Source organism: Anguilla rostrata, chromosome 4 (assembly GCF_018555375.3).
Source record: "Anguilla rostrata isolate EN2019 chromosome 4, ASM1855537v3, whole genome shotgun sequence".
NCBI lineage: Eukaryota > Metazoa > Chordata > Actinopteri > Anguilliformes > Anguillidae > Anguilla > Anguilla rostrata.
The window spans coordinates 19,213,544-19,238,965 of record NC_057936.1 but is presented as its reverse complement, the minus strand read 5'-3'; the positions used below and the strand labels follow the sequence as shown (position 1 = coordinate 19,238,965).

Below are 25,422 nucleotides of genomic sequence, written 5' to 3'. Positions count from 1 at the left end.
AATGACAGTCTTTGGTAACTTGGTGGTATTTGGACAGATTTTATATAATGAAGCCATATTATACGATGACATTGTGCATTCTTTAATATGCAATTAGTCTGTTCTGCTACCATAATGTTTAATTATTTGTAGTCATTACCCATGGTATGTTTAACTGAAGCTATATCTTTTTCTAGATAGAGCTCTAGGTTGAGTGGCCTGAGCACTTTGCATAGAGAAAATATAAAATTACTGGAAAGTGTCAGACATGGTAATTGCTTGTAAATTACGAGCATAAGCCCAGCCCCAAAGACAAGTTGTGGAATATACAGGCTAAAATGTCTTCTCCAGATTAAAGATGGTCATATGTGTAGAATGTGTCTGCTATAATGTTCCCTTCTTAGGGGAAACGCACTTGCCTTGAGTCAATTTTAAATTTCTAATCAAACAATGCATATACGGTAAAACATGCAGAATCTCAGCATTTATGAATGGGTATTTTTTATACATCTTGGCCTCACCATGTAGAAATTACAGCACTTTTTATACATAGTCCTCCCATTTCAGGGCACCATGATGTTTGGGACAAATGGCTTTCAGGTGTTTCTGATTAGTCAGATCTGTTCAGTATACCTTATATACAGGTATAAGAGAGCTTTCCATGTCTAGTCTAGGATTTGAATGCCTTTGCAGTTTGTTACCAGCATTTATCAACATAAGCACCTGATTTTACACTGCATGCTGCAAACCACTGGTTAGTCACAAAAACAGGATGGTTACTGTTTGCTAGGAAGTACCTAAAAGAGCCTGCAGAGTTCTGGAAATATAGGACAGATGAGACAAAGATTCACTTCATCAGAGTGATGGCAAGATCATGGAGTGTGGAGGCCAAAAAGAATTGCCCAAGATCCAAAGGACCCCCCAGCTCATCAGTGAAACATGGTGGTTTGCGCATGTATGGCTTCCAAAGACACTGGCCCACTCGTCTTCATTTATGAGGTAATTGCTAATAGTAGCAGCAGAATGAATTCTTAAGTGTACAGAAGCATCTTATATGCTCAATTTCAACCCAATTCCTCCAAACTCATTGGATGGTGCTTCATCCTCCAGCAAGTCAGTGATCCCAAACATACTGTTAAAGCAGCAAAGGAGTTTTTCAAAAGCCAAAAACTGGACAATTTTCGACTGACCAAGTCATTCACCCAATCTGAATCCAATTGAACATGTGTTTCATATGCTGAAGACAAACCTGAAGGCCACTAGCTCCCAAAATAGGCAGGAGCTGAGGCTGGCTGCAGTACAGGCCTGGCAGAGCATCACTGGAGAAGATACTCAGCACCTGGTGGTATCTGGATCAAATACTTCCAAGCAGTCATTGCATGTAAAAGATATATAACAAATGACTGCAAATTAAGTGCTGTAATTTCTACATGGTGAAACCAAAGAGCATAAAATACCCATAGAAAAAAAAGCTGAGAATGTGCACTTTAACCATGTGTGAATTTGATTACAAATCTAAAATTATGGAACACAGAGCCAAATCAGTAAAACATATGTCTTTGTCCCAAACATTATGGAGCTCACTGTTTGTAAAGATATGAGTAGTAGTACCTTATGCAGAGTAATGAGGCTTATGTTGGAGAGTACTGTGAAGCAACGGAATAAAGTTACTGTGCTGTAGAAATTGAAAGGTCAATGTCATATTTCTCATTCCTCAGTGTTAAATCTTTAGATGGCAGCACACATATTGAGTTTAAGTATTAGCTCAGAAATACCTCAGTCACGTCCTCTCTCACGGATGTGCCCGTGCCTGCAATGACTATGCATAGTTTAACAACAGAGTTCAAGAGATTTGTTTTCAAAGAAGTGCAAACTGATCACAGGCCCTCGACCTTTGATATTAACCTTGACCTCCAGAAGTAGGGTTCTATGAATGCGCCCTGGATGCATAGACGCAGACATACACAGCCAAATGCACGACACCCTGGGGAAGTGTAAGTGAGTTAACTTAGGGAAGAGAATGGATGCCATGTATTTAAACAGGCAAAATGTGTCCCAGTGCACTTCCTTGCTGCTTAATAATGTTGCTGTTTGCATGCTATTCATTTGAATCCCACTCATAACAATTTTATTAAGCCTGTAAAAGGCTTGTAACGGATAGGGATTCTGGTGAGGGAAGGCAAACATACTGTTCACATCTTTACATTTAAATTTGATTTGTAATTTGAATATCGGTTGTTATGTGAGTAGATATAGGCTAAAATGATATGTGGGTCTTTTGTCACACCAAGGCGCTTGGTTAAACCTGACACTTGCACGAGACTTGTGACTGCAGTAACGTTTCTGTTCTTGTGTACCTGGAGAACTTACATGGTCTATGCTGCTTTCTGTGGTTCTTTTTTGTCATGATGATTTGATTAATTAAAACAGGAGTGGTTCTTCCTTAGATCACCAAGCATGTTAAATCCTACATCTTCCAAAGAGAGTGCGCTTACATGGCTGTGCTCAAGACTGCCATCATACAGTGCTTCTTTTCCTGTGGGGAGACCTCTGTAGTAATATTTGTGCTGTAGCCTAATTGTCTGTTGTAAACATATGAGGAGGAAAAACTATCAATGTTCAACTTTAATATTCAATAAGCCGTTGAAAATATTTATTCAGTTCCTTAATATGCAGTTGTTTGTCTCACCTTTCAGGACAACAGTGTGCATGCCCATCTGGGCTCAAGGTCATAGAATGGAGTGTTTTTGGGTTTTCCAAGTCTGTGTAGTCACGGGTCATAAGAGCAGTGATTCAGACTGCTGACCCATTGGACATTGACCTTTGGCCCAACAGCGCTTTTACTGCAAATGCCCCCTGTTGCATATAACAGTTTGTCATTTTACTGACATTCTGTGGGATTTTTTTTTCAGTGTACACTAGCATGTGTTTGTGAAGCTATGATGCAAACATGCATCAAGGAAGCCCTTTTCTGATACTAGTTGTTGTTTGAAGTGGGAGCTTGTAGTTTCTTACGGAGGCGTTGAAACCTTTCTGCTGTGGCATGGTTTCTGTGCTTTTTCTAGTGGAATTACAAACTTAGTCTTCCTCTTTTTGGAAGGGGAACATCAGCCTATGTTGTTTCTATGTATGAGGGAAAGCCCCTCTTAAATGTCACTTAGCTCTAATTGCTTGACACATACTCCTACATTGTTATAGCTTTTGAAACGTACAGCACTACATTTTATTCAAGCATTATGTCTTAATATGAGCTGCCTACTGTTTGATGAATCCCTGTGAACTGCTGATGGTCATGGCTTTCTAGTTAATTTAGGCGAATAAATTCTTTGCCACTGCACAATTTCTCACTTTAGCTTTTTTCACTATTAATCGTTTAGCTAGGTACATATTGAGTGGCTAGTCCTACAGAAATTCTGAAGAACTAGACTGGGAGCTTTGGGGCTGGTGAAATCGTCCTCATTTTGATTATCTAACTGAGTCATAGCACTTATTTTAGTTATTTATTTATGTAAAACCTGTTATTTCAGGGATAGAGTACTTTTTGTATTTGTGAGACAAATTATCATTGAATGTAATTTCTTGATAGATGTTCATTAACAGTACCCATTTCCTAAATACATTTTGCAGTCATTTACATCGGCTAAACTTGATGTTGTTACATTCAAATTGTCTAAGAAAAAAACCCTTCAATAACCTGCCTAATACTAAATTTCCACACATATGGTTGCTTAAAATAGGCTACATGTTACAGGGATACAATAGCAATGCAGCTTAAAATGTATGGATACTTCATTTGGGTGCTGAATTTGTATTTTCATTTTAGGAACCTAAACTCAGACTTGTTTATATTTTTAAAAGTTTTGTTCATTTTTCTTGTTGAAAATGTCAATTTACATTTCTTGTGATAATTTTAATGGGCTTTGGGTACATTCACCAGATTACTTCAGTTATATCCTCAAAGTTTCCTTGACGACTTTATCATTTTAAATTCATCAGGCTTACTTGTAGGTCTTGCCGGTTGCAGGTTGTGTTTTGTTTTTGCACAATGTTTGCAACATGAGAGTGCAGAGTGCAGTTGCTGTTTGCAGATAGTTAAAGATGTATACTTTGCAACAGCTGTTGACCCACAATTTTGAGAGGTAAAGGATACATATGTTTAGTTCTGGGACATATTTTCAAACCACAGGTGTCTCCTGGTCTGAATAATTCATCTGTTTGTTTGTGAAGTAAAATTAAATGGCCCAACAGGCCAGGTAATGGGTCGTTCTGGTTGCTGTATCCTATTCCAACGGGTTTTTATCATATCTGCTGAAAATATGTAACCGGTATTATTTCTTATCAGTCATGACTTGGGCATTAGGAATGGGAGTGCATAATAAAGTTACAGCTCTCAAAGTCCTTCATAGGGCCCGAGGATATGACGTTGGAAGGGGCTGTAAAAATGGCCCTTTTACATTAATGCCTGAAATAATTAGTTAGATGCTGCTACACCTCACCATTGGCGGTAAATTGTGCTACGATTGTAGGCGTCTCTGAAGGTGGCAGTTTTGGAAGTGACTTAGCGCATATTATTCCCTGCTATGATGCACTGTCATGGTTTGGTTGGCCAGTGCAAATGTACTACAGTCTGAAATGTTTGAACTTTTGATTAAGGAATGCATGAAAATGAGGTTATTTTGCAATACAACTGTGTTGCTGGTTGTTATCAGTACCACCGTTCCTGAATGCTCTGCTCATTTCCCAGCAACACTAATGTCAAACCTTGCCTTGATGACCACAGGTTGACACAGAACATAAGGTGGGAGGCATCCTTTCCAACTCCCAAAATTAATCCCAGGGCTTGAGGGCTAAAAATGTGCAGCCTTTCGCTTTTTAGTGTGTTTTCTGTGTTTGTGTGCCCTAGAAGTATTCCAGGAAGCGGACCACAAATTCACATTGTGTGTGTGTGTGTGCGCGTGTGTGTGTGCGTGTGTGTGTGTGAGAGTGTGAGCGTGTGTGCGTGTGCGCACGTGTGTGTGTGTGTGTGTGTGTGTGCGTGCGTGCGTACTGGCAGGTGGCAGCGGAGCCTGATGATTGCACAGCCCTGCATGTGCACGCTAGCATTAGAATGTGGGTTTGTTGTCATCCCAAGCACTTCCTGTGAGCACTCCACAGTGCAGCAGAGGTCAGGCACTGCAGACAGACTGCAGACTAGAGTAGGTGACCATTCCTAGGTTCAAATTGCAAAGAAAGCAAATTGTTGCCATAAAAAATACACTGTTCTCATTAGAACATAATTCATGCACTAATTCCAGATTTACTATTTGCCAGGGTGCACTGTTTTGATATGTTCAGTTGTTCTTTCATACACAGTTACATTGCATAAGTTTGGCTACGTGTAGTGAAAACAATGATGGATTACTGGGTTAAAATATGAAAGGCATGTGTGTTCAGTCTGTTCACGCAGCTTCACATTGTTGTCAGTTCAGTGATTAATGGGTGTCTATTTTTGTTAAAAATATTACGCTGTTATAATTCCCTGCCAGTGGCTTGTCAGGCAAGATATGATTAATGGAAGTACGGGAGGATTCATATTGGGCACTTCACTGTAAAGCCTAAGGGGGTCCTTTTATAACATTCTTTGCTCCTGGATGCGGACTCGTAACATTTTATCGCTCTTGGACAAAAGAGAAAAAAATAATTCACTCTAAGAATAAAACTTGAATCAGGCCTCTTGCAAGGTATTGTGCGTAGGACAGGTTATGAATGGAAAGCATTATAATGGATGCACACTTTTTCCATTATAATAAAACATCATGCTTATTAAGGTTGTGTTACTGTTTGGTCCTCTTGTCGAGAGCTGTAATAGGTCTCTAATCTTTACCTGCCTACTGTCTTGTAGACAGACCTGTGGATGAGAAAAGCAGCGTTGTGTATTTGTATGATTCATTTTGGTATATTATTGCTGCTCTGCCAGCTTAATTTGGTAGACTGCAACATACTATAATGGGTCACTGCTTGTGCTGGTAGGTAGTAGGCAGCTAGGGAGTTTGAGGCATATAAGTACCATAATTTGGTCACATGACAGCAACTTATAATTATTTACGGCCTAGTCTTAGGAAATCATGTGAACTATTTTTACATAAATTATTTCTTTCTGAAATGGCAACTTTATTTTGTATTATTAGCAAGTCAAGGCCTGACTCATTCAGCTTTTGTAAATTGTAAGTTAGCTGTTTCTCACAGAGAATCTGCTTAGTTATGAGTCATTTCTTCTAAATGGTGTTTAGTTTCTTTCTCCATCAAAGCATCATTCATACCAGTTTACAGAAAGCAAGATTTACTCAGATCGACTTACTCTTTTTGTTAGATCTTCCCAAAAAAAATCATTTTTCGAAAAGTTTGCTTTGTAAGCCTCTTAATAATTGGAATAATTTAGAAATGGCTGACTGAAGGCATGTATGGTAAACCGGCATGAACCTAGTCTTTTTAGGTTGAAGGGCAGCACAGTGTCCCCTTTTTCTCCTCAGAGGTTCTGTATTTATATTTAGATGTTTGTGGTTTTATTTAAAATATTCAAATATAATGTTTTACATTTGGGGAGGGGTTCAATTTGCATGCATTGCAATCAAAATCAATTTATCAAATAGCCAGAGTTAGCTCACAATAGGTCTTTAGGGATCTTGGCTCGAAGGTAATTTTTATTTAAAACTTTTGTTGACTGTGGCCTTCATAGTTCGTAAATGGAAAGTTGTTTTAAATACCAAGTGGTCATTAAGAGTAATCGCAGGTTATTTATTTGACAACTTAATTCCACCCATAGAGTTTGGAGGAGTGCTGCTGTTCAGTGCATTTTTCTCTGAATTTTTTGCTTGCGGGTGCTGCCAATTGTCTTGTCAGGCAGTCCACGTGAGTTCAGTGCACACTTCTGATGACAGTCCATCCAGTATTTGCTTAAAGGATACATACTTCACATTTATTTTAATGGGATTTTCAAAGCATAATTATATATTACAGGGCTCCTCCCAAACATGGACAATTTAGGAGTACACTAATTACACACAATTAGTAGATGTGTTCCTAAATAATTTTTTCAGTTAGCATACATCACTTTTCAGGAGCAAATGCTCCAAACATGGGAGCACTGTAGAGGCCTGTATTATAGTATGTTGAAGTAGGTCACAGGTGAGAGATTCATGATAACATGCTGCCAAAATTAATGCAGACCTACACTTTAAAAATGTGCCAGAAATGGTGCATTGTACAATAAGCATTGTTCCTGACATGTATGCAAGGTTTCAGGGGGTCATTGGGGTCCCATTCATTGATTTGACAATCACTCTGGTGGTTTACTTGTACTGATACGGTCCCTTCCGCATGCTCACAGTCCAATCTGCAGTACATGTGCTACTTTGTTTACTACCTAACAGTAGCAGTCAGGTGACTCAGCATTCCAGCATTCTCCGACTATAGGAGAGGATTCATTGAGTAGCTAAGTGAAAGCATTCAAAGATAGACATTTCTCTTTGAGTGTGAATTCTATTTGCTATTGTTTTGCAATTTTCAGTGTTGCACACTGAAAACCAAAAATACTATTTTAATCAATTGGCCTAATTGATATGGTAATAGAAAATAAAAAATACTTACAGTGGCCACAATAACTTACAGAATAGGCCTGAGCATAACCTTATATTTTAACCATAACACTTATAGCCCATAGGTGGCATTATTATTATTAAGACCTAGCCTATGTGTTGCGTTTATCTAGCCTAACAGTAGACTGAAATTTTCCGTATGGATATTTTCAAAAAACTGCATAGCAGATCATTTCAGCTGTGGGCACTTACTTAATGTTGAAAAATCTGAAATATTTTCAGTAGCTTAAAAGAACATTGAAATAACTGTTGCCAGATAGAATCACAAATCCTCATGGATTAGGTTACATTTCCCAAACCTGTATATGAACTACCAAAGGATTCAGCAAGGTTTGCATTCAGGTTGCAACACACTGAAACCCCAAAATGAGCACTTTACTGTATGTATTATTTCTGCCCCGTGTGATCTAACCATCAAGAGATGCTTGTCCAATTTCAGAAAATTGGACAAGCATTTTCTTGCAGTATCTAACTGCTTACAGGCTACATAATTCATTACACAAATAAACATAGCTTCATGTAGGCTTATAAAAAGCTCCCTGTTCCCTGTTTGCTTATTAACTAACTGAGTAAATCTAGCTCTGAAGGCCATATGCACCATGTAGGTTAATGTTTATTCCATCCATAGAGCATACTTAGGAACTGGAGAGGGTAAGATGAGTCAGGTGGTGAAGCCTAGGAAGTAACGACAAACAGCCTCTACTGCGCATGTTGAGGGCAAAAGAGCTTGCTGACCATTGAATTCAATGTAGAAAGCCGAGTTTATTTAACTATTAAATAAAAGCTCATCAATCAGTCAATTTTTGTGATCATAAATTTCATCATGTGTAGCAGTATGTGAAACAAGGTTCTGGTTCTTTCAGTCAAGAAGTCTTGGGAAGATATTTATTAAAATGTAGGCTACATATTTTATTTCTTCTTAAATATTTTTACAGTCTGCTTTTCATATGAAACGTAACAATCATTAATCTAGTTTCAGAATGCCATCGGGGAAGTTTCTTGTGCCTTCAAAAGTCTGATATTTCCCATTCATTTTAATGGGAGCTCCAATGTTTATCCCTCAGCATGTGCAGTACAGGCTTACTTCTGGGACTTCACAAGCTTAGGTTAGCTGAAGCTGTGCCTACCTGTCTAGTTAAATATACATATCTATGGTTCCATCACTCTTTCTTCCTGGCTGTGATTATGAGAGGCATTTCAAACATAAATTGTTATATTCAATACCAGCTCTGGCCTTTTGTTGAAAAACACGAAATTCGGCCATAGTTCAGTACTACGATGGTTCTGTGCTTGGTAGCTTAAAAGATGTCTCAGTTGTCACGCTGCTTGCCTTACTGTCCGCAACATTCATGTTGTTCATTACCCATTCAGTTGTGAGTTCTATAACATGTAAAATCGGTTTGTGGAATTGTCTGAGTAACTTCTACTATTTGCAGTGTGATGCAGCTGTAGGTGATTGTGTGTTTCTTTGATCTGAGCCCAGAGATGCGAGCTGCACCTGTAACTGTCAGTTTATAAAATAAAAACTGTTTATTAGACTAAGATACATTTTTCAAAAAACACGAAATAGCAGTTTTAAGGAGAGAATCCTGGGATCCTGTACAACAGGGCTATCCAACACTGTTCCTACAGGTCTGCCATCCTATAGGTTTTCAACCCTAAGGCACACATGATTCTACTATTGAGCAGCTCAACAAGATCTCTCGTTGTTGAATGAGATGTGCTGTTCGGCTCGGGTGTGGCTGCTCACGTTTGCTTTGGAATGAGTGTCTTTACAGAGTGAGCCACCCGGAGGCCCCCATGTTTCAGAATTCTCAATGCATCGTCTTTACTCTTACAGTCCTCATCAAATTATTTACACCAGTTAACTATTGGCTGATGCTGCAGTCATCTGTCTGCCTGCCTGTTCTCCCCTATGAATAAGGTATACAGACTTTGGACATTGATTATTTATTTGTTGTCAACGTGATGAATTGGCATTTCTGACAGCCAACGTTTTAGAGAGAGACGTTTCCAGAAGCGTCTCGTTTGTCAGTGAGACGGGTAAAGAGGTCACAGAAAACATACTAAGATACTTTGCTTACTAGAGAGTGCAGGAGCACTTTTTTGGTTCCAGTATTTGAGAATTAATGTAGGGCACTGTTGTCTGTTCTCTCTGATTTTCAAGGATTACACATAAGTTCTCAGGAATTTCAGCCAAGCACAGTTCATCGGTCTTAGTCGAAGTGACTCACACTTTCCAAGATCGGACAGACAATTTACGGCATCCTTGTGATCTTCTTTTTTCTGCATGATTCATTTCTGTGCATAGGTAGGTCGCAGCAGTCCGCCACACAGTACCTCAGCTGTGAGAATGCGGCCATGTGGTAGCTGTGCACAGCTCAGATGATCGCACGGGCGTATTGCTCTGTAACATTCATTGACGCAGCAGAACGAGATGGTGCAAACAACACTAGTGAACTCATCAGCAGTGCAGCCTGTGACACTATTGGCTATGAATGAAATCTTTTTTGACCTTCCTGGTGGAATATGGTGCACACATGCAGAATGGTAATTGATAGCTGTTTTATGAAACTGGCCAGTCAATGGGATGGTCAAGTGTGATGGTCCGGCCCAAAGTGTCTCGTCTCTTCCTAGTTGATTGAGGGCGGTACTTCTTGACGCTCTATTGGCCATGGAAGTCATGGAACTGAAAAGACTGAAAGACTGGTTTAAGCAATATAGGTGGTCATAATAAGGTATTTTGTGAGTAACCCTTCAACTTAAAGATTTGTCCTGTTTGTTCTGAGTTGGAGTAGATGGTTTCTTTTAAAAAGTACTTTTAATGTTAATAATGTATCCTGGTATCCTGGATGTTTGTCCATGGAATTCAATATTGTTGTACCTTAAATTAATTGAGGAGCTGCATGGACATGGAAAACTGTACACAGTATGCTGGGTAAGGCCTGCTCGCAACTTGATATTCTATGGTGGTGTTAAGGATGGAAAATTAAATTAGGAAAATCAATAGCCCTCTGGGTATAGCAAGATACCTCCTGAATAATGCACGTAAAATAAGCAGCACAATTTGTTTTGTGTGTAGGCTAGTGAAGGGTGGCGAGGTGTCTGAGTTTGTGTGCCGTTGCCCTTTGTGCCCTCCCAGCTTGAGGTGCGGTTGCCTGATGTGCTGCACAGGCCTCTGTGGCCCGTCTCCCGTGCCGCACGCTCTCTAGTGGGGCGTGCTGTGCGCTGTGCTATCCATAGCTCTGCCCTCCTCCTCTCTGCACAGTCAGGGGGATTGGGTTACTGCACCCCCCGGCATCTCTCAGCTCCCTCTGCTCGCCTCGCCCTTCTCTCCGTCTCTCTCGCACCCTTCTCCCTTTCTCTCTCTCGCCCCTCGCTCTTTCTTGCCCTTCTCTTTTTCTCTCTCTCGCCCTTGTTTCTCTCTCTCTCTCTTGCCCTTCTCTCTGTCTCACCCTTCTGTTTCTCTTGCTCTCTCTTGCCCTTCTTTCTTTCACGCTTGTAGATTTGATATTAATTTGATGTGCCCAGTTGCGGTGTTATCAACTCTTGACGCAGTTCAGTGCTGGAGTGTGCACATGCCTCTGTCAGCTGCGGTACGCTTCTTCTTGCACGGCGAAAGCACCGGAGGCCACTGGCCAACGCACCAGTCTTTCACCGTCACGTCGTATATCCATTCCCCTGAGTCAGGAGTGAAAAATCGCACGACGGCAGCACTTCCACAGTCTGCTCTGCTACCAATCCTCGCAGCCTAATGTCACGAGTGTGAGGCTGCTCAGTGCTGTTGTCACATGACAGATAAGCACCATGCTGAACTCAAATTCACTTCCCACTAGGGATGCAAATTTACAATAATTATTTTGATTGATTAATTTTGATGAAAGCTCACCAATAAAAATGACAGTGAGGCAAAAGACTAGTTTTCCTGACTCCAGGAAAAGCTTTGTGAATGGGTTTCCTTTCATCCACATTGAAAAAGCATTGGATGAAATAGAACGATATTGGTTTAGATGGCTGTTAAATTTAGGCAACGCAATGAACACAACACAGAGAATTAACGTCTCTTCTTTCTGCTTGCTACACTTACATTGTCTGTTAAAACAGTATGATAGTAGCTCAATGACTTCATGTGTGTAATAATAAATGAAAGATGCTTTGTCGCATTTACTAAATCTTATTGTAATAATCCCACGGATAGATCATTATTTCATCTCACCAACAGGATATAGGCAAGGCATAGACCTAGGCTAGACAAATGGAACATCTGGGAACATCTAGTGGTAAACATCTTGATTACGTACTTGAAATAGTCTAGATGCAACTCCCAAGGGGGGAAATTTGGGTTTCCATTGGAAGTCAATGAAGCGGTCAGGTTTATGTCTTTAAATTACAACCAAATCTAGCAATATATTAAAAACACTACAATTTCTAAATGCCAAGAGGCTGCTGTATGACTAACTGCATGGCAAATATATTTTAAAACCCGAATTTGCCCTTTTAATTTGTTGCTAAGTAATCCGTGGCTAGCAACAGCTCAGGGCAGTAGTCCTCAAAATGACATCGTTAACGTTGCTTCTGTAATCGAATGTTCACTGTGAAACCATTTGCAGCTAGCTAACATTAGTTTCCTTTTTTTGGTCATGGATCATAATAGTTGACAAGGTTCCTTATTGGGGGATTCAATGGGATAGAAGATGTTTGGGAATGATATGGTACCTCTTGGCCACTGAGTTGGACCATTCGTCCATTCTGTAACCACATAAGGACTATTTGGTTTATTTGTGAAAATATATTTGCTGATATTTGTGAAACAACAAATCAGTGTAATTTGCTGACATTGTAATAAAACTGCAGTGATATCTAGCTTGATCTACGGTTGGTCCCTAGCAGTGACAGACACTATTATTGTCCCCCTCTCTGCCTGTGACGCGTTACTGACTGTATATTGCACCGGTTCCCGGACGTACATGTCCAAGCTTATCTCAGGAGTTTAAAATATAGACCTCTATCTGGTGGTCTATTTAAATCATTACGTTTTCTACGAAACAGAACCAACAGATTTTTTTCCGAAAGAGGAAACATTAAGCTATTCAAAATATAATTATTAGATTAGATATTAATCTTTATGGATGATCGAGACAAATGTGTCATGACGAATAATCGATCATCGGTTAGTAGTCCCAACTTCCCCCAGGCAGATGACTGTCCACAAGCATAATGGAAAAGCTTGTGTAAACTCCTCGTCATAACCTCACAAAGACACTCTTCTGCCTTTTTGGTAATGTCATGTGGAGATGTTCTTGATAGAGCCTCAAGTGCATGCAGAAATGGGCATGCAGAAATTAATACGGATGTGCTGCTGAAATGCCACTATGTAGCTAATGCATTCGTTGTGCTCTGAACTGCTGACCGAATGAGCCTTGTGCTTCAGTCTTAAGTAAGGATTGACTCACAGATAAGAAGGTATAGAGCAGCACTCGTGCCTCCCTTGTGAGATGTAATTTCTTTTTTAAACAGCCGTGGAAGTACGAGTATGTGGCTCTGAAAAGCATCCAGCTGCGGCTGCTTTTCAGCGTACAGTCCACCAGCTGAGCTGTGCAGTTACTGCACCGGAGGATGGCACATCTCACGCACGGCCCTTTGGGACTTGTAGGATATGTATGAAGGCTCATTTTGGAGATGCCAATGCTCCGATTTGATAGCATATTGGCTAGCCCAACTGAAGTAAATGTATGATGGATTTTCCTTGCAAATAGTTGTGAGATTGATGTTGTACTTGCTTGCTTTTACTCTCCAATGATTTTGGAGAGCTTGGATTTTCACTGCTCTTCAAATTAAATATTCACCGATGGAGTTCTGTAAATGTTGTGATTTATTTTTACACTTTAGGGAGCAACCAGTCTGCCTTCGTTGTTTTTTTTTTTTTTTTTTAAAACAACTTTATTCAGATGGGGGAAAGCATAAAGAGTTTGAGATAGACATGGGACGACAGTACAGAGGCTGTGAAATCTGTCAGTGCCCAGAGAGCTCGGTAGTGTTGTGCTTGAAGGGAGCCAGAGGCTCAGGTAGAAAATACAGATATCTGGCAAGATAGCTTTTTCTGAACAGTAGACTGTCTAAAGTGGGCATAAAGCCATGTTTTCTTTCCTTTTGCTTCCATATTGCATTACTTCTGTCTCTTTACTGTACTTGCAAGTAATTTGTGGAGTATGATTCTCTTTGTTGAAAACTCCATTAAGCCAGTATATACTATGAAGGTGGACATAGTTGGAATGGTTATTTAACCATTTGAATTAGGCTATTGTATTACCCCTAGCACTTAACTTGGTGTCTCTAGTTAGACTGTTATGTCGGTATTGGCAGATGAATGTAGGCAATACAGGATAGTTTCAGAGGGTGTTAATGGGTTTGCAGAACATTGGTCTATTTTATAGGGAAGGCTGTAGCGGTGCAGATTAATCAGACTGATGTGTACTTTTAAAATCTATTTTTCATAATCATGTTGGGCTAAAAGGCACTCAGACCACACGCACACCTGATTGGTGCAGACTGATCACATGGGGTTCCTGGGTTAAACAGAGGACAGCGAGCCTGCAGAAAAAAGCCACATGCCATATGTAACAGAAGAATACCATCTGTGTGCGGTCACCAGCTGGTTCGTTTCATAACAGCAACGATATCCAGCTTTTAGCGGTTGATAGAATTAAGGCTGTTTTACCTTCGAAATCACTCGTCTAGCTACTGCTGTGCCATGAAAGGTTTCTTTGCAAGTCTGACAGGGAAGTCGCTACAGGTTTATTAGCAGGTTTATTGGAGTTTTAAAAGCACATCTTCATTTTAACAGCGCATGCTTTGTCTCTGTCCAGTGACGAGATGGTGAAACGTGAAACCTTGCAATAAAAAAGACCTGGATGAAGTTTGGTTTAAAACCTGGTTGCTAGGAGAGCATTTGGACCTTTGTAGCAGTGCTTCAGTCTGCTTCTGCAGTGCAATCACCCAGACTGTACTGAGTGTGTACAGTAACTACGGCCTGCAGACTGGCGCCTGCTCTCTCTCACTCTCTCTCTCGCTCTGTCTCTCTCTTTCCAAGGAGCTGAACATTATCATTCCCGCTTCAGCACGAAAGCTGCAATCTGCACTTTTAGGCTTTAATTCTTTGTTTAGTGAATATAATTATGCTGAACTGTTGGGATAACATCAAAGTGTTTGACTGCTTTGGGGTTGACACAAGGCTGCCATAGTAGTTAATCTTCCAAAAAACAGATTGTTTCTACTTCGTACCCATTGTTTCATTCTGTATATGAGTAGAAGCAGGCCTACACTCTCTTTGCACTTTCTGCCTGAAAGATGAAAGGGGAATCTTTGGGGAGTCAAAATGAACAAAAAAAAGAACTACCAAGCTAGTAATAGCACCCTTTTTGGGGCAAAATATTTTTTATTGAATTTATATATTTGTCCATGGCATTCCACATCCAGCAATGAAAGATTGATTGAAGGCAGAATTGGCAAGTAAATTATTAGCTTTTCTTATCAAAATCAAAGACAACTGTTTTCGGTTGAAGAAGGGGTTGCGTTGGGTTTTGCTTTGACTTTGCGGGAGTAAAATGCAGAGTATTGCTCAACTGATAAAATTAAAATGTGATTTTGTGGCTTTCAGTTCTTCACATGGCTCCCAGATGTAGTTGTCCAAACTGCATTAAACTGTCCATGATAATCAAGAAGTGAAATAAGCCTGCTGCAAAACTGTCAAGTAATGAGACATTGGTTTCAGATGGCACACAAGCCTTCCGCGTGAGCGATTACTTGGACAAATGCACTAACCAGCTGCTTGCCTTTCAGCATCTTGGTTGTAAGAAACAAGGCACATATAGGCCTATGACACATCGTGCGCGGTAACCAAACACGCATGATGACACAGCGCTAAAGCGGGGTTTACTTTGCAGACTCATGATGAGCACTCCGGGGACTAGCCGCCGCGGCTAGTCACCAGCTGTACCATGGCCAAACCTGGGACCGACGGAGGCGGCACCATGGTGGAAAAACAAACAGGGAAGAAGGTAGGCACCTGCCAGCTGTGCTTTACACTCAAACGTCTGGAGCCAAGGGACACAGCCTCAGTACTGAGTTCAGCCAGCAGGTCTCATATAGCATTTTCTTGGTTACTTGGTTAATAAATATATTTATATAAACTTTCAGGCCCGTCATTGTCTCTCCTAATTTAGAATTAATTTCTAAGTCCCATTGCTGCACTGCTCTCTCTTATTTTTGGATCAACGTGTGTTACACGCGTAGCCAACCGCTGCTTAGTTTACCTCTGCAGTTCACCTGTGGAGTTTGGCAGCGACTGGACTGCACAGTTGGCACAGCTGGCACGCGCAGATACCAGGTGTCCCGATGACCACGGGAGTCACTATTGCACAGCGGTGCCACTCGGGGCCCAGGTTGGGACCTTTCGGTAGCCTATGTGCTATGCTGATGCCTTTACCCAGGGCAGCCTACAGTACTTACAGTTTTACCAGTTCTGTTAACCATTAACCCAACTGTATCATGATGGAGGGAGTTGTGGGGGAAACATTTTTCTCAAAGTTAATACGGCAGTGTCCCCGCCCAATCTGGAATTCAGACCTGTCTCCCAGCCTTTATTTATATACGAATCAGTGGGGTGGCCTTTTGCTGCTGAGCAAGCTGAAATGAAATTTTAAATGGGAGTGGTGCTGTAGAGGCACATAACTTTTGTACTGTAATTCATATGTATTCCAAATGGGTTTCATTTGCCTTCCACAAATTCTGTTTCACTCATTCGCTCAAAATCTTCTGTGACATTTTGCATCCATTCCTGTTGGTCAGCAGAGATTTTCTGGGGCATAAACACCTGAAACTCAATAGACAACATGTAGAGGATCCAGAGGCCCATAATAAAGTGGTCAGCATGTAACATGGCCAGAATGATTTGATATTTTTAGCTTATCATGCCGTGAGAAGTACTTTGCCCTAAACAGTCGGTTGCAGGGTTCCATCAAGTGTGTTTGCACAAGGCGTGCCAGGCCACCTTAGCTACAGGACAACGCTGGCTACCGAATCCATTTAATTTGCGGGTTTGGACCATGGACTGTGGCCTTTATTCGTTGTGACCCTGGCCTGTTGGAGAAGGCATTTACATTTAAAAAGTACAAAAGTAGACAGAGTATAAGCCAGGGGCCTGTAGGACTGCAGTCTCTGCTGGTTTTATGTGACTTCTTTCAATCAGCAGCCAATTTAGGCTTTCAAAACAAAGTGTGCATACTCTTTAGCCAATCATTGACTTAAGCACTTAAGTGCAGGAACACATCAAAAACCAGCAGGCAGGGAAACCCTCCAAGATTTGAAATTTGAGATCCCCCAGTATAAGTGGTCTTATAATTACTGTAATTGTTTTAACTGTTGAATATATGTGAAATTTATATTTAGGCAATGTAGCATACCGTATGATTTAGGCCTATCAGGTTTGGGGTCAACTTCTTATCACTTCAGTCAATTCAGCAAATTAATTTCCTGATCTGACTGAAAAATAATGTTCTATAAAGATTTTTTTAGTTAATTGGATTTCAGTTCATTTCTTGAACTGACTTAATTGAAATGCAATTGACCATAACTATGTTATTTATACACACATAATATAGCCAGATTCATTTATAAAATATAACAGAATATAGTACTCTTGATATCATTTCTCCACCATGGTCAAGTCCTAAGATAAACACTGTAACATTTTAAGTCTCAAACACTACAGAAATGAATTTCCATTCCACGTATTGAGTGCGCTAACCTTTTGATTGGACATGACACACGTTGTTACTGGGAAGACACTGAGTAATAACTTCAGAGAAATCTGTATTGGCTGTATCCATCTTCTGTCATCTGCGCTTTTCAGAAGCAGGGTGCCCTTTGTCACATACAATCATTTAAATTGAAGCTTGCGATTTGATGTTGCCGTGATATGTAAGCCTGAACATTACATACTTTGGCATCATGTAAGTCCTTTCTATGGTGTATGTCTCAGTCTTTGTATAAGTTGTATATATCTGTTCCATATATTTTTATTTTCATTCTTCCAGAGCAAAGATAAAATTTCTTCCTTCACCAAGACTCCTAAGTTGGACCGGTGTGAGTTGTTGGAGACGGAGATGAAGCCGAAGTCTTCCATGAAACGCAAGCTTACCTTCACCCTCAGCCCGCAGAGGAACGAGGAGCGGGACTCTGACACCGGTAATCCTGCTGCTTCTCTGCCATGTGTTTAGACTGCCCCCTGTGGCTGACTACAGTACTGCCCGATGCTCTAGCTTCATACCTTTCTACTCTTTAATCTCTTTGTATCTAATATTGTTTCACACCTTTGCCACTTAAACATAAAATATTTATATTTGTGGGACAGTAAAACATGTTTCTTGATGATGAAAGTTTTGGAACAGTTTTGCCTGTACCACATTTGCTTGCTCATTAGCCCTGATTTGTTTGCAGCCCCTGTACGAAACATGTCCTGTCAGAAACTTGTTAATAGTCAGTATATTTTAATTATGTATCACATTGTTTGGCTAAGTTAAAATTTTAGATAAAAAAGGTAGGTCTTGATATTATTGTATTATCGCCTAGTTGCATGTGTCTCTTGCGACTAGGAGTTTAAGTTATCTATTTTGAGAAGCTGAGAGCACACAAACTTTTATCAAATACCAAAAAAAGCATTCAAACAAGATATGAAAACATCATATCTCTAAAAATAAATATACGCATTTATGCTACACAAGACATCTCCAGGACATGTTTGGACTGGCCAGTCTGAAATCCTGAGCGCATTTCTGGCTTTTCTTCAAGCTTTTGTTTCTGATACCAGTGGAATATTGCCCTGGACCTTCCTGCGCTTCCCAGTCTATGTCATTATTCTCAGTCCGCATCTTAACACAGTGCTTTCCTTCCCTACTCTCGTCCCTTTTCCCAATGTCTATGCTTACGCTGTAGATTCAGACCCAGGACACTCGAGTGAAACCTGGGGGGAAAGATTTAGCCCTCCCTGCAGGATTTACGCAGGTAAAAGTGCCTGTTTCCCAGAATCCCCCTCTCAGCCAACCTGCGCTTTTTGCTTTATAGGCACACGCATCTGCAGCTCTGTCTCAAACCCGCTTGTTGATAGTGTAAGGTGATTAAAAGGGGGGAGGGTCTCCCGGGATGTTCTTTTGACTGCAGAGGGACTGTGGCGATCCGCAGTGTGTGATTTGGAGGGGAAGAAAATATTTTTTTTATTGTGTTTCTCACTCAAGGGATCTGCCTGAATCTCCAATGTTATTTTAACAGATAAAGAAGGTCCAGAAAAGAAGAAAGTGAAGAAGGAAACGGGAAGCAAGAAGTCGACTCCAGTGAACATTCTGTTTGGGTATCCGTTGTCGGAGCGGAAACAGATGGCACTTCTAATGCAGATGACTGCAAGAGACAATAGCCCAGGTTCTGCTTCTACAAACTACTACCAGTTACTGATGCTGAAATCTCTAGGCCTCAGACACACATCAGTGCTCCTCACAAAGCCATAATCTTTCCAGGCTTCAAACACATATCGCTTTTTGAAACACTGAAATAGGCTTCTAATGCATATCACATCTCCTTGGCTCTTTATTGTGAAAATTAGGGTGGTGGCTAACAGTTGCTTTTTGTGCCTTTTGACCTCAGACTCCACCCCCAATCACCCCTCACAAGCGGCACCAGTACAGAAGAAGATCTCCAGCTCTACGACATCTAGGCAGAAGGATAAGATTAATAAGAGGAATGAGAGAGGCGAGACTGCTCTACACATGGCTGCCATCCGGGGGGATGTCAAACAAGTCAAGGAGCTCATCCGTCTGGGGGCTGATGTTAATGTCAAAGACTTTGCAGGTGAGGCTGCAGCTTTTCACTGGCTGAATGTTTGGATGAGAAATAAAACTGGCAGATATAGATTGTATATTTTATCTCTTTGTGTATCTTTGTTCCTCAAGTAACCTTGAGGAATGCCAGTTTAATAATAAGAGGCACTTACTCAATTCTGGATTAGCCTAAATTCAGTTGGCTTCTCCATAATAACTGTACCATTGGCATGTTATGTTTTAAAATAAACAGTCAAATTCTCTGATAGATTTTCCATTTCATATTGTAACCTTGTGTGGAGCTCTCACTGGCCAGATTTAATACAATTGTTTAATTTGCATAAGTTTACTAATGAGCAACAATGCAGTTTAATAATTCATTAGGTATTTTATGATGCCACTTTATATTAAAGGTGTGACCAGAAATCCATTGTATCATTGAAGTGAATCCTTTTGTTTCCTAGGCTGGACTCCACTCCATGAAGCATGCAACTTAGGTCACTATGATGTTGCGAAGGTTTTGATTGCCACTGGAGCAGAGGTCAACACACAGGGGCTGGATGATGACACTCCACTGCATGACGCATCCAGCAGTGGACATAAAGAGGTACAGCAAGCTTGTTCACTTAATTTTACACTAATATGTCTGGGGGTTAAATTAGTTCTAAACCTGCGGATGTTTCACTGAACAATGTATTTCAATGGTACTGATGTAGTGACGGAGGCGATGGATCTTTCTCCCTGGTTAATGTAGCACTGTGTAACACTTGAAATCAAAGTTAACCATGTCACAAAAAACCATGTCACATTGCATTTTTTAAAATCAAAGGATTGATATCCTTTGATTAAAAAAAAAAAAAAGGATATCTGAAAATATGTATGTGTTTAGGCTGGGTCTGAATACTCAAATACAGTACATGATTTGATTGGTAGTTATAAGGAGGTTTGATTTTAAACAAGCTGTTTATCTGCTTATCCCCAATGGAAGATTGTGAGATTGCTGGTGCAGCATGGGGGCAATCCCTTCCAGGCCAATAACCGTGGAGAGCGTCCCGTGGATGTGGCCGACTCCAAGGAGATAGAGGAGCTGCTGAAGGGCCATGTGCAGCTGTCCAACTCAGATGACCGTTCTTCAGGTGGGGTTAAGCCTAACCAAACTCACACTGTTAGAGACGGTCTATTAACCACACTGCATTTACTCACTAATTTTAACGTTGTGACATGAATATTAGTTAACATTTTGAAGTAGTAATACTTCTACATTTGCATTATGTCAACGCTGCAGAATATTTTTGGCAAGGCAGTATGTCTTGAGAGAAGGTCTCAAAACAAAGCAAAGTGTGCTTGAAATCCAAAGGAATTCTGACCTAAAATTACTTTTATTTCAATTTGACAGATTCTGAAGGCCACACCAGTGCTGATGACAACATGGAATACTCAGACACTGAAAAGGACAGCAAACAGACACATGCAACAAACACATCTGCCTCTACAGCTGGATTGGATGAATATGAATTCAAGGATGAGGAAGAGGAGGACCTCAACAATGCACTGAAGGGCAGACCCCGCTTGAAGCGAGAGTCAAGACAGCGAGAGAAGGATTCATTTGAAAAGAACCATTTTGTGGACAACCAAGAGAGGAGTGAGTCCCCACGTACCTGCAAGTCAAAAAAGCAAAAAATATCACGCATCCAGTATCGCAGCTCTGTGAGCTCAAGCGATGAAACTTCCCCAGAGAGGAAGAGCTCTTCCACTTGTCCACTTACCATCGAAGTACAGAAAGCTGACGTGAGGACCAAAAAACTGAACCTCACTGTAGAACAGAAAGAGAAAGGAAAATCCAATGTTAACAAAAACCTAAGCAAAAATAAAGAAAACCAAGAGCTGAAAGAGGACAGAAAGGAAAACTGCAAAGGTCTGCTCCCCTCCACGACAGTGCCTGGTCTAGAGACCCCAGAGCAGACTAGAGAAGAAGATTCCTTCAAGATGTCATTCAGCCCTAAAGACGAAGACTCTGTCCATCTCTTTCCTCTGTCATCAATCAAGTCTCCCAAGCATAACCACAGTGACAAGCAGTCTGGTCCTCTCAAAAAGGAAAATTTGAAATTGTGCATGTCCTCTGGAGACAGTCCTAGTCAGGTGGACAGCGTGAAACACAACAACCATCCGGAACTGTACAACTCATCAGAGAGCTCTGGTAGTAAAGGCTTAAAACATAAAGAGAAGAGCAAGTACCACCACAAAGATCTCAGCTGTGATGAGGAAGGAGAGAACTTGGACGATGGTGAAGATGCCTTGCAGAAGACTGACAAAGAAGGCAAAGTCATCAAGAAGCACAAACTGAAACATCAGGAGAAAGACAAGACCAAGAAGGAGAATGACAATGAGAAGGAGAAGAACAGGAAGGACAACGACAACGAGAAGGACACAAACAGGAAAGAGAATGAGACAGAGAAGGACAAACACAGACCAAGAGATACCAGGAAAGATAGCCACAGGCATCTGGAGTTTGACAGAGCATTCTGGAAAGATAACTTTTTCAAGAGTGATGAAAATGAAGACCTTCTGCTTGAGAAAAATGAAGTGCCTGAAAGTGGCTCTCTTCAAAAGGGAGCAGATGTGCCACTGGTAAAAGAGGAGAGAACAACAAAAGAAAAGCACTCTCACAGCAAAGATAAGAAGCAGAAAGAGGAGCTGGAAAAGGACAAAGATTTTAAAAAGGAGAAAGAAGAACTGCAGTGCAGAGAGGATAAGGGAAAGGAGTTGAAGACAGCAGAAGAGACAGATTGTCATATTTCCAATTGGGAGTCTATAGTTTCTGGTGTGAAGGAAGAACTGGAGGACAATCCCATCTCCGAAAACAAACTACAAGACCAACCAGAGAAGGGAGCTCGAGAAAAAACAGATAAGAGGTTGCCAGGAAGGGAGAGGGAGTCTGAAAAGTTGGATAAAAAACATTCTGACAGAGAAAAGAAACAGAAAGCTGAGTACTTTGGAGACAAAAGTGAACTCCTCAACTGTATAGACAAATTGAAAGAGAGAGAAAAGGTAACATCTGGTTGCTCACATTCACCCTTAGAGAAAAATCTAAGAGAGAGTGAAAAATCAAAACCCATCTTTTTGACAAAAAAGCCAGAAGACTACAAAAAAATCAAAGAGAAAATGGACCGAAAGAGCGAGAAAGAGAAGCAAGAGAGAGTGCGGTGTCCAACAGAGAACAGAGATAAAGAGAAAAACAGCATAGATAAGAAAGGAAAAACATCTGAAAAAGTTGCAGTAGCAGATCAAGGTAAACTTGACAGAGTAAAAGAAAAAGAGAAAGACAATGAGAAAAAGAAAAAAGATAAAATAAAGGACATTACTTCCTCCAACTCAAACTTGAAAACTTTCCTTACAGAGAAAAGGATCAGTGTATGTGAAAACAGTAAGACTCCCCTTGACAAGACAAAACATAAGGAGGATATTTTAAAACCTCTGGAGAAAGATAAAAGGACTAGGGACAAAAATGCTGACAGACACAGAGATGGGCATAAGTCTCAGCAAACAAAAACCAGTAAAATAAAAATGAATGAAGCAGAGGCTGATGGGGCAAAATCAAAATCCTCACCTGCTCCTAAAGATGCTCGACCAAAAGAGAAAAGGCTGGTTAATGATGACCTCATGCAGACCAGCTTTGAGCGAATGTTGAGCCAAAAAGATCAGGAGATTGAGCAGTGGCACAGGAAACACAAGGAGAAAATCAAGCAGAAAGAAAGAGAGAGGATGAAACACCAACCAGTGGCAGAGCTCAGCAAGCTGAAGAATAAAGATAGGGTGAAAAACTCACCCAGTGAGCTGTGCCTTACCAAAGACCACCTTCGGTCCAAAAGCTCAGATGTTTGTGAGGCTCACAGCCAAGAGAAGGTGTCGAAGGAAGCCACTAGTACAAGATCTGTATCGCTGGACACAAAAAGTGCAGCATTTGTTGGAAAGGCAGAAAGCGACAGGTCCGGCTTAATGTGCAGATCTGTGTCTGTGGTTTCAGTGGCTAGTTCAGAGGGCTCCTGCCAGACAGCAGTGCTAACACAAAGGCCCCTAGCTGAGTATGACTCCAGTTTTGTACAGGAAAGTTTAGATTCTCAGTTGTGCACCATACAGTCTTCCTTTGCTGTCCATGAAAATGAATGTGATGGTTTTCTTGATGAGGTTCCACAAAAAGGGACCTCACTGTCCAACAAGCAAGAGACCCCTTGCTCAACAGAGGATGAAGATGACAAACTTATATCCACAGATGGCAGACCTGAAAGCAGTGCAGAAAGCTGCGGGACTCCGGGATTGCTGCTCCCAAGCCTCAGTATTTGCACTGCTGATACTCCAAGAGACACTGGAGATGAAGGAACCCATTTAAGTCCTCGTGTCCATCTAGATGTTAGTCTTGTTTCTGAGCCAGGCAGCCAGGATTCCGATAAAAACGAAGGTGAACGTGTCAGCATGTCCCAAGCAGATACTTCACTGCAGCCAGCCACAGAAACAAAGGAGAACAGTGTCGCTGATCTTCTGCTTGAGGGAGATGTGCAGGGTCCTCAAGGTGAAGACTCTAGAACAAAACCCTCAGTTGAGAAGTCACCCTCAGAACATATAATTATGGAAAATAAGGAGTCTCTACCTGTGGATACAAAAGGAATCTGTTCATTCCCTCTTTCTCAGCAGCAAGATTCTTCAAATGGAAAAGTATCTGACTGCTGTGGTGAGCATCAGGATGTGTGCACAAACCTCTCTGTGGATTTGTTGCAGAGACCTGAGAGTGATTCTGCACAGAAAGAAAATCCTAGCTTATTGGAAGATAGTCCCTGTTGTGCAGATAGACAATTGGAGGACCGTACAATAGAGAAGCAGTACATTGATTTGTCTAGAAGGACTAGAATCCACTGTGAGAGCAGCACAAGTCTCTCTACTGCTTCCTTTAATACTAGAACACATGGAATGGTTAACAACATTGAAAACTCTAGCCTGAATGAGCCTGAGGATGCTCAAGAAAACATGGAAACAGACAGTGTTGTTCCAAAGGACACTAAGCAAAGACTCATGAATGAATCCATGGGAGCAGGTAATCTACAGTCTGACAATAATGAATTTGCAGATTCTACATTGTCAGCGGTCATGGTATCCTGTCAAGGTGCTAAGCATCAACCGGAAGAAAATACTTTGTATGAAGCTCAAGAGAGCAAGGAGAGGAGTGGCTCTTTGGAAATTCCAGAGAATATGTGTCTTCCCATAGGAACTAGCCCTCAGGTCTGTACCATAACTGAAGTGAAGCCCGAAACATGTGAAGATATGACTGCATTTGTAGCTGCACCTGACAAGAAATTCCAACAACTGGAGCAGGATACGTTCGATTCCTCACCCAATAGCCTGCAAGGGGATTTCCCAACAGAGCACAGCAACGTTCCCTCAGGAAGTTCTTCTCCACAGCCAGGAGAAGGGGACTCTGACTCTAGTGGTGCCAAATCCAAAACCAGACTGTCGGAAGAGGATGACATACAGTTGCCCCATCCACGGAAGAGAAAGATGCATCGAGTCCCACATTCCATCCCCTCAGGGCCCACCGTCCTGCACCCTAAAGAGAGGACCCAGCAGTCTCTGGCAGCCATTGTGGACTCTCTGAAGCTGGAGGAGATTGAGCCCTACCAGACTGAAAGAGCCAACCCTTACTATGAGTTCCTGCATATCCGCAGAAAGATTGAAGAGAAGCGGAAAGTCCTGTGTAATGTTATTCCGCAAGCACCACAGTATTATGATGAATATGTGACCTTCAACGGATCCTACCTCCTGGATGGAAACCCACTTGGCAAGCTCTGTATTCCAACTGTAAGTCAAGGAAATGCATTCTTGAGTTAAATATTTCCTGAGCAAATAACATTTTTAGAAGCAGTTTTGGACACTAATACTTCAGCTTAAGTTTC

At 41.1% G+C, this 25,422-nt stretch overlaps 1 protein-coding gene across 4 annotated transcripts in view; it reads left to right on the top strand.

Moving 5' to 3' along the window:
- The window catches only part of LOC135252726 (ankyrin repeat domain-containing protein 12-like), a 30,098-nt gene that overhangs the window by 1,697 nt on the left and 2,979 nt on the right, over window positions 1-25,422 (top strand). For 2 of the 4 annotated variants that reach the window (XR_010329465.1, XM_064331159.1), the window contains exons 2-9: window positions 15,557-15,670; window positions 17,708-17,858; window positions 18,606-18,674; window positions 18,939-19,085; window positions 19,308-19,511; window positions 19,945-20,087; window positions 20,469-20,616; window positions 20,877-25,327. Coding sequence is in view for 3 of the 4 variants with exons in the window: in XM_064331159.1 (XP_064187229.1) it covers window positions 15,611-15,670; window positions 17,708-17,858; window positions 18,606-18,674; window positions 18,939-19,085; window positions 19,308-19,511; window positions 19,945-20,087; window positions 20,469-20,616; window positions 20,877-25,327 (5,373 nt within the window). In the remaining variant the exon portion in view is untranslated. The remainder of the gene's footprint in view (window positions 1-15,556; window positions 15,671-17,707; window positions 17,859-18,605; window positions 18,675-18,938; window positions 19,086-19,307; window positions 19,512-19,944; window positions 20,088-20,468; window positions 20,617-20,876; window positions 25,328-25,422) is intronic. The other 2 variants (XM_064331160.1, XM_064331161.1) reach the window with 2 other exon arrangements.